The sequence below is a fragment of the Hyla sarda genome, chromosome 4 (genome assembly GCF_029499605.1).
Source record: "Hyla sarda isolate aHylSar1 chromosome 4, aHylSar1.hap1, whole genome shotgun sequence".
NCBI classification, from domain to species: Eukaryota; Metazoa; Chordata; class Amphibia; order Anura; family Hylidae; genus Hyla; species Hyla sarda.
Window position 1 is genome coordinate 40507778 of NC_079192.1, and position 14551 is coordinate 40522328.

Genomic DNA, 14551 nt, shown 5'->3' on the forward strand with positions numbered 1-14551 from the left:
ATGGGGTTTTGTAACTGCCCGTTTGTACCCATATATATGCCCGTAATTCATTACGGGCGTTATACTGTGACGGGACATCGTGGCGGAAAAATTACTGCATGCAAACTAAGCAGGACAAAGTGAGATGCAAAAGAGAGGACAGTACAGGTTATAAGAAATTTTGATAATGAGATAAGAAGCTCAAATCTACATTGAGGCCCCTGTTTTTCGAGTCGAAAAACAGTATCATTTTGGCTTCAAATGTCTTTCTCTCTTGTGTTTTTTTGAAGCTCCCTCTCAGTATCCTGATTGTAAGGTCATGTATGGAGTGACCTGATTGGGTAAAATGGTGTCCAACTGGGGTGCAGTAAACCCCCATAAAGATCCAGTTGTCCTCAATCAATTAGTAGGGCACCCCAAAAACAAAGCAGTTTCTACATTTGGCACCCCAGATGGGACTGTGATTTAAAATTCCACAGAGGATCCACAGGAACAAATCTGCTTTGATCCAAATTTCTAAGAGGAGAAGAACGAGGAAGCTGAATCTTGGATACAAAGGAAATCCTGGTGAGTGTATTGTTTCATTTATGTTATTTGTAAGCTGATCCTAGCAAGTTTAGTGTAACTATTAATCAGGTTGTGTATGACATTTTTATTGTTAGTGATTAGTTATAGCTGTAAAGGAAGTGTGACTTATTTTGTGTTTTTAGAAGTGTGTTTTACATGTGAATGGGCCTAGTATATGTTGTGTGTGGCCATTATTCTATATAAGGTATTGGTCAGGTGAGGCCTAGGTTTTTTTGTTGTTGTGGGAGCGGTTGTATTGTTAGTTTGGTTTTTTGCGTATTACTGTATTGTTAATATGGAACTTGTGGAGAAGTTTGTGGAGAAGCATGCCTCTGCTAAGTACCAGACATGTGCCGATGGGTCTCTGGGAGATCAGTTTATGGCATTGAGGATGCAGTGCCAGGAGGATAATGGTAACATTAGTTGTAAAAAGAATAGCAAGAAGTGGAAGAAAGAAAAGTTAGGCAATGAAATCTTATTGCTTATGAAAATTAAGGAGATAGCGGAAGAGAAGGAGACCAAGTGGCAGAATGAGAGGAGGCAGATGAAAGAGAGTTTAGACAAGATTGCAGAGTCTGTTCTTGAGATTTCTGCAGTCCAGTAATGAATTGGGAAATCTAAAGGCAGAAATAGATGAATTAACCGAAAGAAACAATGGTCCGGTGGAGTTGGCAGAGAAGTATGAGCTGAAGGTTGGCTCTAACAGGGCCCATGTATTGTCTTTAGAAAATAAGATTAGTCAGATGGAGGTGGTGATTAGTGTTGCTCGCGAATATTCGCAATTCGAATATTATTCGCGAATATCGCATATTCGCGAATTCGCGAATTTCGCAAATATAGCGCTGTATATTCGTAATTACGAATATTCGTTTTTTTTTTTTTTTTTCTTTTCTTCACAGTACACATCACAGTGATCACCCCTCTCTGCTTCCAGCTTGTGTGGTGTAAAGAAGGCTGTAATACTACTGTGTGAGACTGGCGTGCGAAAATTCGCATATGCGAAAATTAGCATATGCTAATTTTCGTATATGCGAAAATTCGCATATGTTAATTTACGCATACACGTATTTTCGCACACGCGAAAATAAAACGAGAATATAACGAATATGCGAATATTCGCGAATATATGACGAATATTCGTCCATATATTCGCGAATATTCGCGAATTCGAATATGGCCTATGCCGCTCAACACTAGTGGTGATAGCTGAATTAGAAAGGCAGATTTATAAAGCAAAATCCCAGCTAGTCAGCCAAGAGCAGCACATCCGGTCCCTTACACTGCATAAATGTGAAGCAACAAATGTCTCCACAATCTCATCTATAGATGGGCCTTAAACAGCAAATACAAACAAGGAGAGCGCTCCTAGTGTGATAACGTATTGTAAAGAGGAGATGGAAAACAAGCAGAAATGCTCACCGAGTATAGTTGTACTGCGACCAAGTACAACTATGGTGAAAGCGTGGGATAACCCTTCAACGGGCGAAGAACGGCAGCCGCTCCTGGCAACACAGGTGAAGCACTCAGACAGATCCCTCCAAGGAACAGCCCAGGATAAAAGCAGCGCACAAGACTTCAAAGGTAAAATGGTTTATTTACCCGGCATGCAACACGTTTCGCTGGATGACCAGCTTCATTAGGCATGCCTGATGAAGCTGGTCATCCAGCGAATCGCGTTGCATGCCGGGTAAATAAACCATTTTACCTTTGAAGTCTTGTGCGCTGCTTTTATCCTGGGCTGTTCCTTGGAGGGATCCGTCTGAGTTTCTATAGATGGGGGTGAGGTAACAGGCATGGTGCCAGATAGTCCTCCAGCTGTGACCATCCAGGACAGACTCCATTTGTGTAAAGTTATTGGAGAATGTAATACAAGCGAATCACCCATAATGTTATCCAATAGGTTTGAAGCTGTGGTGAGGCAGTATCACCTAGATAACAAAGATGCCTGGTCTCTGCTCCGAGCTTGGCTTCCAGGGCCACTGGCAGCGCAGTTAACATCTTCCCACATAGATGTTGACTGTAGAGGTGCAGAATTCAGAAGGAAGGAGTTGCAGCGTGTTTTGGGTGAACTAGATATTAGGGGTGAAGATGCCCTAAGAAAGTCAAGGTTCAGGCGATGTGATGATCCGGTCATGTTTTGTAATGATTATCTCTCCCTATATAAGTCTGTTTATAACTGCCCAAAAATGTCTCAGGATGATACCAATTTCCTGTATTCCATGGCAAATAGATGTAACGTAAATTACACCACGAGATTGGCGCTGAGAAATACCAGCTCCCATGAGAAATGTATCAATATTTTGGGGGACTGGTGTGAAGGGTCTGGAGACAGGAATGAGACACCCGAAAACATATCTGTTGTGTATAGACCTAGGAGGAAATGGTGGGTTAGATATTGTTACAAATGTGGGAGACCAGGACATATTAAACTAAAATTGTATGTCATCTAATGTGCACCCTGAGCCTATAGACCAATCATCACAGCAGGAGGTTAGCAGTATTCAGCCTGAGGGGGAGAATCTCACCCAGAATAAAGAGGTCACACAAAGGTGTGAAGAGATGGGTGATATGGAGACGGACCCTGTTACATTTACATCAAATTCCCCAACAAAACAGTCGCCTAATGTAAATGAAGAAGAGACAAAGAAACAGAAAGAAACATCCCCTTGTGAACAGCAAAAGGCAGGATTAATATCCCAATGCACAATCCATGGGGAAATCTGTCATTTTTACTGTTCTTGAGTTGGTCACAGATTGCTCTACCCCTATTGCTTAATACCGTGTTTCTCCGAAAATAAGACCGGGTCTTATATTAATTTTAGTCACAAAAAACACACTAGGGCTTGTTTTCATGGTAGGGCTTATTTATTTAAGGTATGTACATTGAACAACATTTAACGATATTTACCCCCCCCCATCATCATCATCATGTGATGGGTGCAGCTCTGCCCCCCCCCCCAACGTCTTCCGCCACCTGTTTATGAGCCCAGCGCTGCACCCCACATTGGGAGACTAATCGTATGTCACCCGCGAGCACAGCTTCTCTCCCCCCCCCCCTGCCAAATAATTATCACTACTTGTTCTTTGTATTCCTGTGCCCGGGCTGCAAATATAAAAAAACTAATTTTAACTCTACCTTCGTCCTCCGTTCCCCCGTTGCTAAGGAACCGGCCTCATGGTCTCTCCGCTGTTCTTGCTGCTTCCTGGGGATGGGAACGTCACAGAGCCTTCAGCCTATCACCGGCCGCAGCGATGTCCCGCCTCGGCCGATGATAGGCTGAGCCTACTGTCGTCATGTAAGAAGCCGGCCGGCTCCTCACATGACAATGTGCTCAGCCTATCATCGGCCGAGGTGGGACAACGCTGCGGCCGGTGATAGGCTGAAGGCTCTGAGACGTCCCAACGGAGGACGAAGGTACGGTAAGTTAATGTTTGTTTTTTAATATTTTCAGCCCGGGCATTGCCTAGGTCAGTGGTCTTCAACCTGCGGACCTCCAGATGTTGCAAAACTACAACTCCCAGCATGCCCGGACAGCCAACGGCTGTCCGGGAATGCTGGGAGTTGTAGTTTTGCAACATCTGGAGGTCCGCAGGTTGAAGACCACAGGCCTAGGTCTTATTTTTGGGGTAGGGCTTATATTGCAGCCCACCCCGATAATCCAGCTAGGGCTTATTTTCGGGGTAGGGTGTATTTTCGGGGAAACAGGGTAACACAGCACAGTCTGCGAATATGTGTTGGGAAACATTGAGGAACTTTGTTGTGCTTGATTTGGACATATTAGTGTAAATATAATGACAGAACTATATTTGTTTGTGGCGTGTGTTTTTGTATTCTAATCGTGTTTGTGTTTCTTTTCAGACTGACCACCATTGTTATGCGATGTCGGAGCAATGAGACTAATCTTTTGCTTATTCAACAGGTTATAAACTGTGAGACGTCAACAAATGAAGCTGGATATTCTAGTAAAAAAATCTAGTGTATTTGGCCAATTCACTCATTTAGAGTCCACGTGGTTTTATCAATGAGCTCAAGTGTAGAGGGTCAATTGTTTGCAAACAATTAAAATGAACATCCCATTGTGATGAAGACTAGGTGTGTTAGGCTAGTGTTTTATAGGTGTATGTATGTTTGTTTTTCTTATATCCTTTTCCAAACAGGTCACAGACTTCAATCATGAGCTGAAGATTGATAATTGAACCGAATAAAGAGCGACCACTATAAATCTGGGATTCCAGTGTGAATGCTATAGAACTGATTAGACCTTTACTTGTTTTTTATTAAAGGGGTACTCCGGTGAAAACCTTTTTTCTTTTAAATCAACTGGTGGCAGAAAGTTAAACATATTTGTAAATTACTTCTATTAAAAAATCTTAATCTTTCCAGTACTTATTAGCTGCTGAATGCTGCAGAGGAAATTCCTTTCTTTTTGGAACACTGATGACATCACGAGCACAGTGCTCTCTGCTGACATCTCTGTCCATTTTAGCAACCATGCATAGCAGATGCATAGCAGATGCATAGCAGATGCATAGCAGATGTATGCTGAGGGCAGCATGGTGGCTCAGTGGTTAGCACTGCTGCCCTGCAGGGCTGGGGAATTGGGTTCAAATCCCACTAAGGACAACAATATATAAAGTGTTATTATTATAATAACGTCAGCAGAGAGAACTGTGGTCGTGATGTCATCAGAGAGCATTCCAAAAAGAAAAGAATTTCCTCTGTAGTATTCAGCAGCTAATAAGGACAGGAAGGATTAAGATTTTTAAGTAATTTACAAATATGTTTAACTTTCTGCCACCAGTTGATTTAAAAGAAAAAAGGTTTTCACCGGAGTACCCCTTTAAGCATAAATTTTTGCTTTAGAAACAGCTGTTTTCATTGTTTAGATTTTTTTGTTTTTTCTAAAAAAAAAAAATTCTCTTCCAATGTAGTTCACTTTTTTTGTTTGGTACCATTTATTATTATTATTTTTTTTTTTTTGGTACCAAAGGGGCGTTAAAATGGTTATTGGTCCAAAAAAGTTAATTGGTGTTTAAGATTTTGATGATTTTCGTGAAACATTTTTTTTTTCCCCATTTGCATGCATTCGGGTTATATATGAGGGAATTGGTGCAACAAGCCCAATCAAGGATAAAGCGAGTGCAGCCATGTCAGGAGTTTACCTTGCTTGTTAAATCTAGGAAATTTCTTCCTCCCTGTCAGTCATTTAGGGATATGTCTTAATATTAGTACTAGCAAGAAGGAACCCAGCTTGGATCTGGTTATTAGGACACAATTAATTGAGGAGGCACCATATGGATGGGTCAGAATTTTTAGAATTATTAGGAAATCAGTGTACAGCAACTGCTTGACAGGTTCTTATGTAGAAAGTTTGATGTTATGGCAATGACATTATACCGCTAAGAATTTTATACTTCTCTTGTTCTTTTGTTCCCAGGATCCTTTGTGAAGGAAAGACAAGATTGGCAGGTGCTGGTTCCTGGATGTGTATATAAGCCATATATATGATGGCAACTAAATGAATCCCGCTGTCGGTCAAAATCAAAGATTTTCTTCAAATAATCATATTAACAATTAAAAAAAACAATGGTCTATCTACTGGTCAGCAAGAAAGATCCGCTGGTGCAAGCATGGCGAATTACATTCAATGGAAAGTGCAAAATGTAAAGTGTCATGGAATATAAACCCATAAACTTAATTTGTTAAAAAAAAATGAGGAACCCAATGGATACAGTTTCAGCTTGTCAGTTTGTTTTGTACATATAATCATGATATTGTCTTTGATTATTATGTACCTGTCTATGGCACAAGGTAGCTGTGTATATAAGGGAAACGTATCGGATAGAGATTTCATATAATTTATGTTGTTGCATACTCATTAATAGGAGTGTGAATGTAAGTGAATGGTGTGATGTTCATTTATGCCCAGTCTCGTCAAAATCGTTACATCTACCAGTATGGCCCTGAGGAGGATCCAGAAGGTTAATGGACTGTCATAATGCAGAAGTTCCTGCAGGAGAATGTGGACTTCATTCTGGGTGTGGCCCAAGTGTTTGCGTGCCAATCAGGCACAAAGGGGCGTATGTTGGATGCCATCATTGGCCACACTAATATAAATTTGATATGTTTTTATGATGGACTCAAATATAATGGAATGCAGTGGAATGTCATGGATGGAATGGGTGTTGGGAGTTCGCAGGGCTAGCTCCAGGAATGATGGTTGATTCAAATAGCTGATTAGACAATCATTTGCTTTTATCCTGTTCAAAGCCATACGATAAGCCTGACACCTGAGTGATAAGAATGGAGGTGAGCTACAGTTCCTGTTATCTCCAATAATATAAGCCATAAAACCAGCCCCTGCGGTGTTGAACACAATGGACCGCAAATCATCCTGTCAGCCCACCAAGGTGCGGTTCTCGAGGAAACTTGGATGGACATCTGTCAATATCATATGGGATGACAAAGAGGATCCCCCACTCCAGTAGACATCAAAGGACAAGGACTGATTGCGATGCAAATGAACTGTAGCTGTTCTGATTGGCCATGGAGATGTCTTGGGATGGGCAATGTATGGGTTATGTGTGTGGATGACTGCTATATATATGTTACTTATAGGATGATGAGATAGAGAGAGAGCACTTCCTTCCCCCTTCCCCTCTTCCTTGCACCCCTATCCCTTAATTAGTTAGGTTCCCCCTTTGTATTTATATGTATGTATAGCTTATAATAAACCCCTACAAAGATCCAGTTGTCCTCAATCAATTAGTAAGGTACCCCTAAAACAAAGCAGTTTCTACAGCCCTATTTAAGTGAATGGCACCATGCTGGAGTCATGCAGACACTGCTATGTAGGGAAGATTAAAGGGGTACTCTGCTGCTCAGCGCTCAGAACAAAATGTTTCGAATGCTTAGAGTCGGCGCTGGGGGCTTGTGATGTCAATTTCTGGAATTGCGCCACACCCCCTCCCATAGACTTGCATTTAGGGGGCAGGGCATGACAGCACGAGGGGACGGGGCAGTAACGTCACGACCCCCCGCCGCCGGCTCTATGCATTCTGAACATTTTGTTCCAAACGCTGAGCAGCGGAGTACCCCTTTAAAAAAATTTGGGGGTTCTAGAGGTCAGACCCCACACGATCATAAAGTGATGGCATATTCTATCAATATACTTTCACGTCATCACTTTAAATTACCATTTAATAGAGAGACAATTAGGAACAATACAAGACTACAGATCTCCAGCCATGATAAAATCTTTAATTTATTCAGCCAAATCATAAGCCATAGAACATACAAAGAATGTTTTTTTCATTCACTGCCTTAAAGTTATAGAGATGTCCACAAGAACCTTGGAATAAAAATAGAAAACTGTCAGAAGAAGGAATGTGTTCTGGAATAGCACATGGAAAAGCTATATAAATAATACCACAACATGGATTTTATAACCTTCTGAATGTTTTGGACGCCCCCCAAGTCCATGATAGTCCAAATATGACATTCTTATTGTCCTGATATTTTGGATGTAGTTGGGTTGTCTACCATCTAGGTATAAATCTGCAATTGAGCATAATAGTTACATGTCACCTGCGACGGTCAGGATGTAAAGTAAGAGCTCTGCATGGAATACAGACGATCAATGGGTCCGGCTCGGCCCTGTAAGTTACCAGCATCTGAAGACATCAGTAAAGATCCCCCTAGATAATTGATGCTTTCACTGTCCATGTCATGAAAAACGTTATCGGGATCTGTGAGAGAGACAAATGTATTAGATGTATATTGTGAACCAGAAAATGTCGTTATGGCCTCCTTCACTGGAAAAAAAAAGTATAAAGATAAAAGTAAAATAAAGCATTCAAAAAAAGAAATCTATTTCTAAGGTAAATGTTAAAACTTATTATTAATATATATATATTTTTTTTTTTAAATAAAAAAAATTGTGGAAAAAAATATTACAAAAAAATGACATAACTGGTATCGCCACAACCATGATAACCATTTAAAGATATGTAAAGTGTATCTTACTAATAAAAATACAAATCTTGAGAAGAGTGAAGACATCAATGTTAGGCAGTGTGGTGACACCTGTATATTGTATGCCACAATGAAATACTAGGTGTCATTTATGGTGTCACACTACAATATGGAAAAGGAGAAATGCTGCTGACTGCAGTCCAACAGCATTAGGCTATTAACAGTGAGATTAAAACATTAACACATAGCCCCCACCCCCGACATGTTTCGCTCTGTAGAGTTTCCTCTGAGGTCTGGGCTAGCCCATTAGTCGTGCATGTTGGCGATTATGCCCCATGCTCACCTCTTTCCAAAAAGTGGAATGGTTCACTATTACCGTATTTATCGGCGTATAACACGCACTTTTTAGGCTAAAATTTTTTGCCTAAAGTCTATGTGCGTGTTATACGCTGATACCGCCCCAGGAAAGGCAGGGGGAGAGAGGCCGTCGCTGCCCGCTTCTCTCCCCCTGCCTTCCCTGGGGTCTAGAGCCCTGTTGCTGGCCCTTCTCACCCCCTGGCTATCGGCGCCGCTGCCCGTTCTGTCCCCCTGACTATCGGTACCGGCGCCGATAGCCAGGGGGAGAGAAGGGGCAGCGGCACCCATTGCCGGCGCCGCTGCCCCGTGCCTCCCCCCATCCCCGGTGGCATAATTACCTGAGTCGGGTCCGCGCTGCTGCAGGCCTCCGGCGTGCGTCCCCTTCGTCGTTGCTATGCGCTGCACAGAGCGGCGCATGACGTCAGTGCGCCGCGCCGAGCATAGCAACGACGCAGGGGACGCACGCCGGAGGCCTGCAGCAGCGCGGACCCGACTCAGGTAATTATGCCACCGGGGATGGGGGGAGGCAATGGGGCAGCGGCGCCAGCAATGGGTGCCGCTGCCCCTTCTCTCCCCCTGGCTGTCCGCGCCGCTTCTCTCCCCCTGGCTATCGGCGCCGGCAGTGGGGCGCCGGTACCGATAGTCAGGGGGACAGAACGGGCAGCGGCGCCGATAGCCAGGGGGAGAGAAGGGCGGGCAGCAGGGCTCTAGACCCCAGGAAAGGCAGGGGGAGAGAAGCGGGCACCGACGGCCTCTCTCCCCCTGCCTTTCCTGGGGGTATATCGGGGTATACACGCGCACACACGCACCCTCATTTTACCACGGATATTTGGGTAAAAAACTTTTTTTACCCAAATATCCTTGGTAAAATGAGGGTGCGTGTTTTAGGCCGGTGCGTGGTATACCTCGATAAATACGGTATTTATTCCAGAAATTGGTAAAAATTATTGCATTAATCTATGTTAGTATAGATTTCAGTTTGTAGCAGACATACATCCAAATCTTCCTCCAGAGTACTTCTGTTTAAAACACAGATGAATGACCCTCCAGTCTAAGAAAATCTCTCCAAAGTGTTTTTGTTGTGCACAAGTATAGATATCTAATTGAAACTTTCAATAGAATAAAGTTATGTGACAGAATTGCGTATTTTTTTTTTCATTTTCACATCTGGTCCTTTCTGTGTCTGGGTAGAGCATATCTATCTATCTCTCTATCTATCTCTCTATCTATCTCATATCTATCTATCTATCTATCTATCTATCTATCTATCTCTCTATCTATCTAGAATAAATAATGTATCCCACAGCACTCCAGTTCGGTGAAAAACATGAAGGTTTATTGCCTATTACGAGGTGATGCAACGTTTCGACCGTATGCACAGTCTTTTTCAAGCATTCTGCATGATAAAGACTGTGCAGATGGTCGAAACGTTGCATCACCTTGTATGAGGCAATAAACCTTCATGTTTTTCACCGAACTGGAGTGCTGTGGGATACATTATTTATTCTACCTATTACTGCTACATCCGGTCAGGGCTGCGATTGGGCTCGTTTGCACCCTCTACACTGTGGACATCAAGTTATTGTGCTGCTCTCACTTGTTTCTATATCTATCTATCTAACTCATATCTCTCTATCTATCTATTATCTATCTCATATCTATCTATCTATCTATCTCATATCTCTCTATCTCATATCTATCTATCTCATATCTATCTATCTCATATCTATCTATCTCATATCTATCTATCTCATATCTATCTATCTATCTCATATCTATCTCATATCTATCTCATATCTATCTATCTATCTATCTATCTATCTATCGCATATCTATCTATCTATCTCATATCTATCTATCTTTTTACCTATCTCATATTGATTCACATATCTATCTCATATCTACCTTCCTTTCTATCTCCTATCTATCTATCTAAAATCTATCTTTCGGGATAATTGTTCTATTTCATGAAATAGAATCTGAAGCCCTACTTACCGTACGGATGTAAATGGTCACCGGGCAGTTGGGGAGAGGTAAGACTCTGTCTGTAAATATCTGTGCTGTAGACACTTGGGTCCAATGGGAGGAGCGGCTGCTGTATCCTGGAATATGGCACCAAAACACCTTCTATCCCACTGCTACCATCTAAGGGACCAAACACAATACATGGGAAAGTTGGAATTTGTTGCCTTGGAAAACATTAATGATATTATTAGATTTTTCTTTTTTATGACCTTTTTTGTATGTTTATTAGCATATTGTATAGGGATATGTCAGTTACGTAAAAAGGATATGCTCTGAGAACACTGTCTCTCACAATATGTCATTAGTTTGCACCATAATGGCCCTCACTTACTATTGCAAACCAGACATGTTTTGTCGGGTCGTGCGCCAGTTTCGGGCGCATTGCGCCTGAAATTCTGTCTGCGCCTGAAATTGCGCCTGAATTGAAAAAAACCCAACTAACTCTCCATTTTGCTTAGAAAACCCGAAAAGGGGCGTGGCTGGCGGGAAAAGGGGCGTGGTCACAGAAAAGGGGCGTGTTCCCGACATTTTCACAAAATCCCAACATATTTACTAAAGTTTCTACAGAAAATGTGGTGGATTTGAGCTGAGGAAAACCCTACAGATCAGAGAATGGCCCTCATTTACTATTCTAAACCCGACCTCTTTTGTCGGGTTTTTTTGTCGCATCTTTGTCTGCGCCATGTCGTAGACATCCTGCGCCAGTCTGCGACACGATGCAACATTTTTTCCCGACGGACCCGATGTGGATTCTCCCAAACCCGAAAAAGGGGCGTAACCCGACATTTCTGAGCTTTCCCACGTATTTATAAAGGTTTCCAACCCAAATTTGTTGAATTGTTGTGGATTTTTTCCCGACAGCTCAGAGGAGTTGAAAACCAAAACCAACAAAACCCACGTGCGACAAACAGGATGCGACATAATAATAAATACCAGGGGAAAAAAGCAGTCGGGTAAGAAAGCAAGATAGACTTACAACCCGATTTTCTTAGTAAATGAGGGCCATTGTGTACAAAAAGCAAAGTGTAGGGAAAGGGAAAAATGTAGGGAAACCTTAGTAAATACCGTGGAAAATAAATTGTAGGGAATTAAAACCCACAAAGAAACCTACACAACACTCTTAGTAAATCAGGGCCAATATGTTGTCTTTATTGGGGGAGATTTATCAAAACTTGTGCAGAGGAAAAGTTGCCCAGTTGCCCATAGCAACCAATCAGATTGCTTCTTTCATTTTGCAGAGGCCTTGTTAAAAATGAAAGAAGCGAGCTGATTGGTTGCTATGGGCAACTGGGCAAATTTTCCTCTGCACAAGTTTTGATAAATCTCCCCCATTGTCTCACTTACCCTCACTGTCATCATTACTCTGTCTACTACTTCCACGGTTCCCACAAGCAGTACCCAGACGCTGTGATGCCAACTGTTCATGGTCTTGTTGCTGTTGCCTCCGGGCTATTTTCTTCATCTAGGGAATATAGGACTGTTAGGGTTGGTATTGCGTTGCGATAACGTTACTATACCAGCAGTGGAAGTCACTGGAAGTCACCCCAATACCACACCCAGAAAGACCAAGGCAAGACACTGTATTAAACATGTGGGGTTTCAGCATGGTACCTCCTAAAGGGAATCGGTCATGTTGAAAATGCCGTTCAGTATGCAGGCCTCATGTTAGAGAGCGGGAGGAGCTGAACAGATTGAGATATAGTTTTGTGGGAAAAGTTCATGGATAACTTGTCATTTATTCATGTAAGCATCTGCTCTTTTTGGGCTAAGTACAGTGACCCCCCGACCTACAATGGCCCCGACATATGATCATTTCAACATGTGATGGCCTCTCAGAGGCAGCATCAACATACGATGCTTTTGTATGTCGGGGCCATCGCATAAACGGCTATCCGGCAGCGCACACTGCTTCAGCTGACACCGGATAGCCGTTTACGGTGCCCCGTGTGGTCCGCTGACGATCACTTACCTGTCCTCGGGGCTCCGGCGCGTCCTCTACGGGATCCCCTGCATCGTCGGCGCTCTCCATCGTCGTCATCACATCGCTGCGCACACTGTCCCGTCATCCAATAGGAGCGGCGTGCGTAGCGACGTGATGGCGGCGACGGAGAGCGACGATGCCGGGGAAGCAGAGGCCTTACCGGAGCGTCGGGAACACCTCGGGGACAGTGATGGACGGCGACATCCCGGGCAGCGGTGACGAGCGGTGACGGTCCGGAGCGGCGGGGACAGGTGAGTACAACTTCCTCTAACAGTGGTCTTCAACCTGCAGACCTCCAGATGTTGCAAAACTACAACTCCCAGCATGACCGGACAGCCGTTGGCTGTCCGGGCATGCTGGGTGTTGTAGTTTTGCAACATCTGGAGGTCCGCAGGTTGTAGACCACTGTCCTATACTTTACATTGCATGGATCCCTCAACATGCGATGGTTTTAACAAACGATGGTCCATTTGGAACGGATTACCATCGTATGTTGAGGGACCACTGTAGTCATGTGGGTGGTCCTACTCCTATGATTGACGGCTGTCTGTACGTATTTATGTAGAGAGAGCTGTCACTAAGTAGGAACACCCATTTGACTATTTTGAATGTTCAGGGCTAAGGAGTCAAGTGGATGGTCCTACTCAGTGATTGACAGCTGTCTTTACATGCTCTCTTATATACACGGGACTGCCCACATGACCACTTAGACCAGAATGAGTAGATATTTACATGAATATGTAGACTGTGCACCAACGTGTAACATAAAGCCACTGTTGTGAGAACAGTGAAAATAAGAACAGTGAACTTACCCGTATAAACACAAGGCGAAAGGGGTATTCTCGGCATAAAAAAGGTCCTAGAGTGGACGATTTCTGGTCCCTGCCGCTTCCTACTTACTGTGATGTCTCGTTCTTGCAAGAAATGCTGTCTCAGCCAATCACTGGTCACAGCAGGGATCCAACTCAGTAATTGTCTGAGCAGGTATTTCTTGCAGGAACAAGATATCACAGGAAGGAGGAGTACCCCTTTAATAGTGATGAGTTCTTTTAAATTACTTGTGTCATTACACATTATTACTTTATGTTACCACACATATTACTCATCCAAAGTTTCAGCTTGTGTTGTACTCCGCAACGGCATTTAAAGGGGTATTTCAGGCCAAAACTTTTTTATATATATATATATCAAATGGCTCTGGAAAGTTAAACAGATTTGTAAATTACTTCTATTAAAAAATCTGAAACCTTCCAATAGTTATTAGCTTCTGAAATTGAGTTGCTGTTTTCTGTCTAACTGCTTTCTGATGACTCACGTCCCGGGAGCTGTCCAGCTCCTATGGGGATATTCTCCCATCATGCAAGGGATATTCTCCCATCATGCACAGCTCCCGGGACGTGACATCATCATTGAGCAGTTAGACAGAAAACTTCAGAAGCTAATAACTATTGGAAGGATTAAGATTTTTTAATAGAAGTAATTTACAAATCTGTTTAATTTTCCGGAGCCTGTTGATATATATATATATATAAAAAAGTTTTTGCCTGGAATACCCCTTTAACCCCTTAAGGACTCAGCCCATTTTGGCCTTAAGGACTCAGACAATTTTATTTTTACGTTTTCATTTTTTCCTCCTCGCCTTCTAAAAATCATAACTCTTTTATATT

At 42.8% G+C, this 14551-nt stretch overlaps 1 protein-coding gene across 3 annotated transcripts in view; it reads right to left on the reverse strand.

The window, feature by feature from the left end:
- Positions 1-7794: 7794 nt before the first annotated feature.
- The window catches only part of LOC130367815 (LIM homeobox transcription factor 1-alpha-like), a 184612-nt gene continuing 177855 nt past the window's right edge, over positions 7795-14551 (reverse strand). For 2 of the 3 annotated variants that reach the window (XM_056570638.1, XM_056570640.1), the window contains 4 exons: positions 12248-12365; positions 10874-11023; positions 8215-8295; positions 7795-8104 (listed from right to left, as the gene is read on the reverse strand). In XM_056570638.1, the coding sequence (XP_056426613.1) occupies positions 7962-8104; positions 8215-8295; positions 10874-11023; positions 12248-12365 (492 nt within the window). In that variant the 3' untranslated portion in view covers positions 7795-7961. Of the gene's footprint in view, positions 8296-10873; positions 11024-12247; positions 12366-14551 lie in introns of all 3 variants that reach the window. The other variant, XM_056570639.1, reaches the window with a different exon arrangement.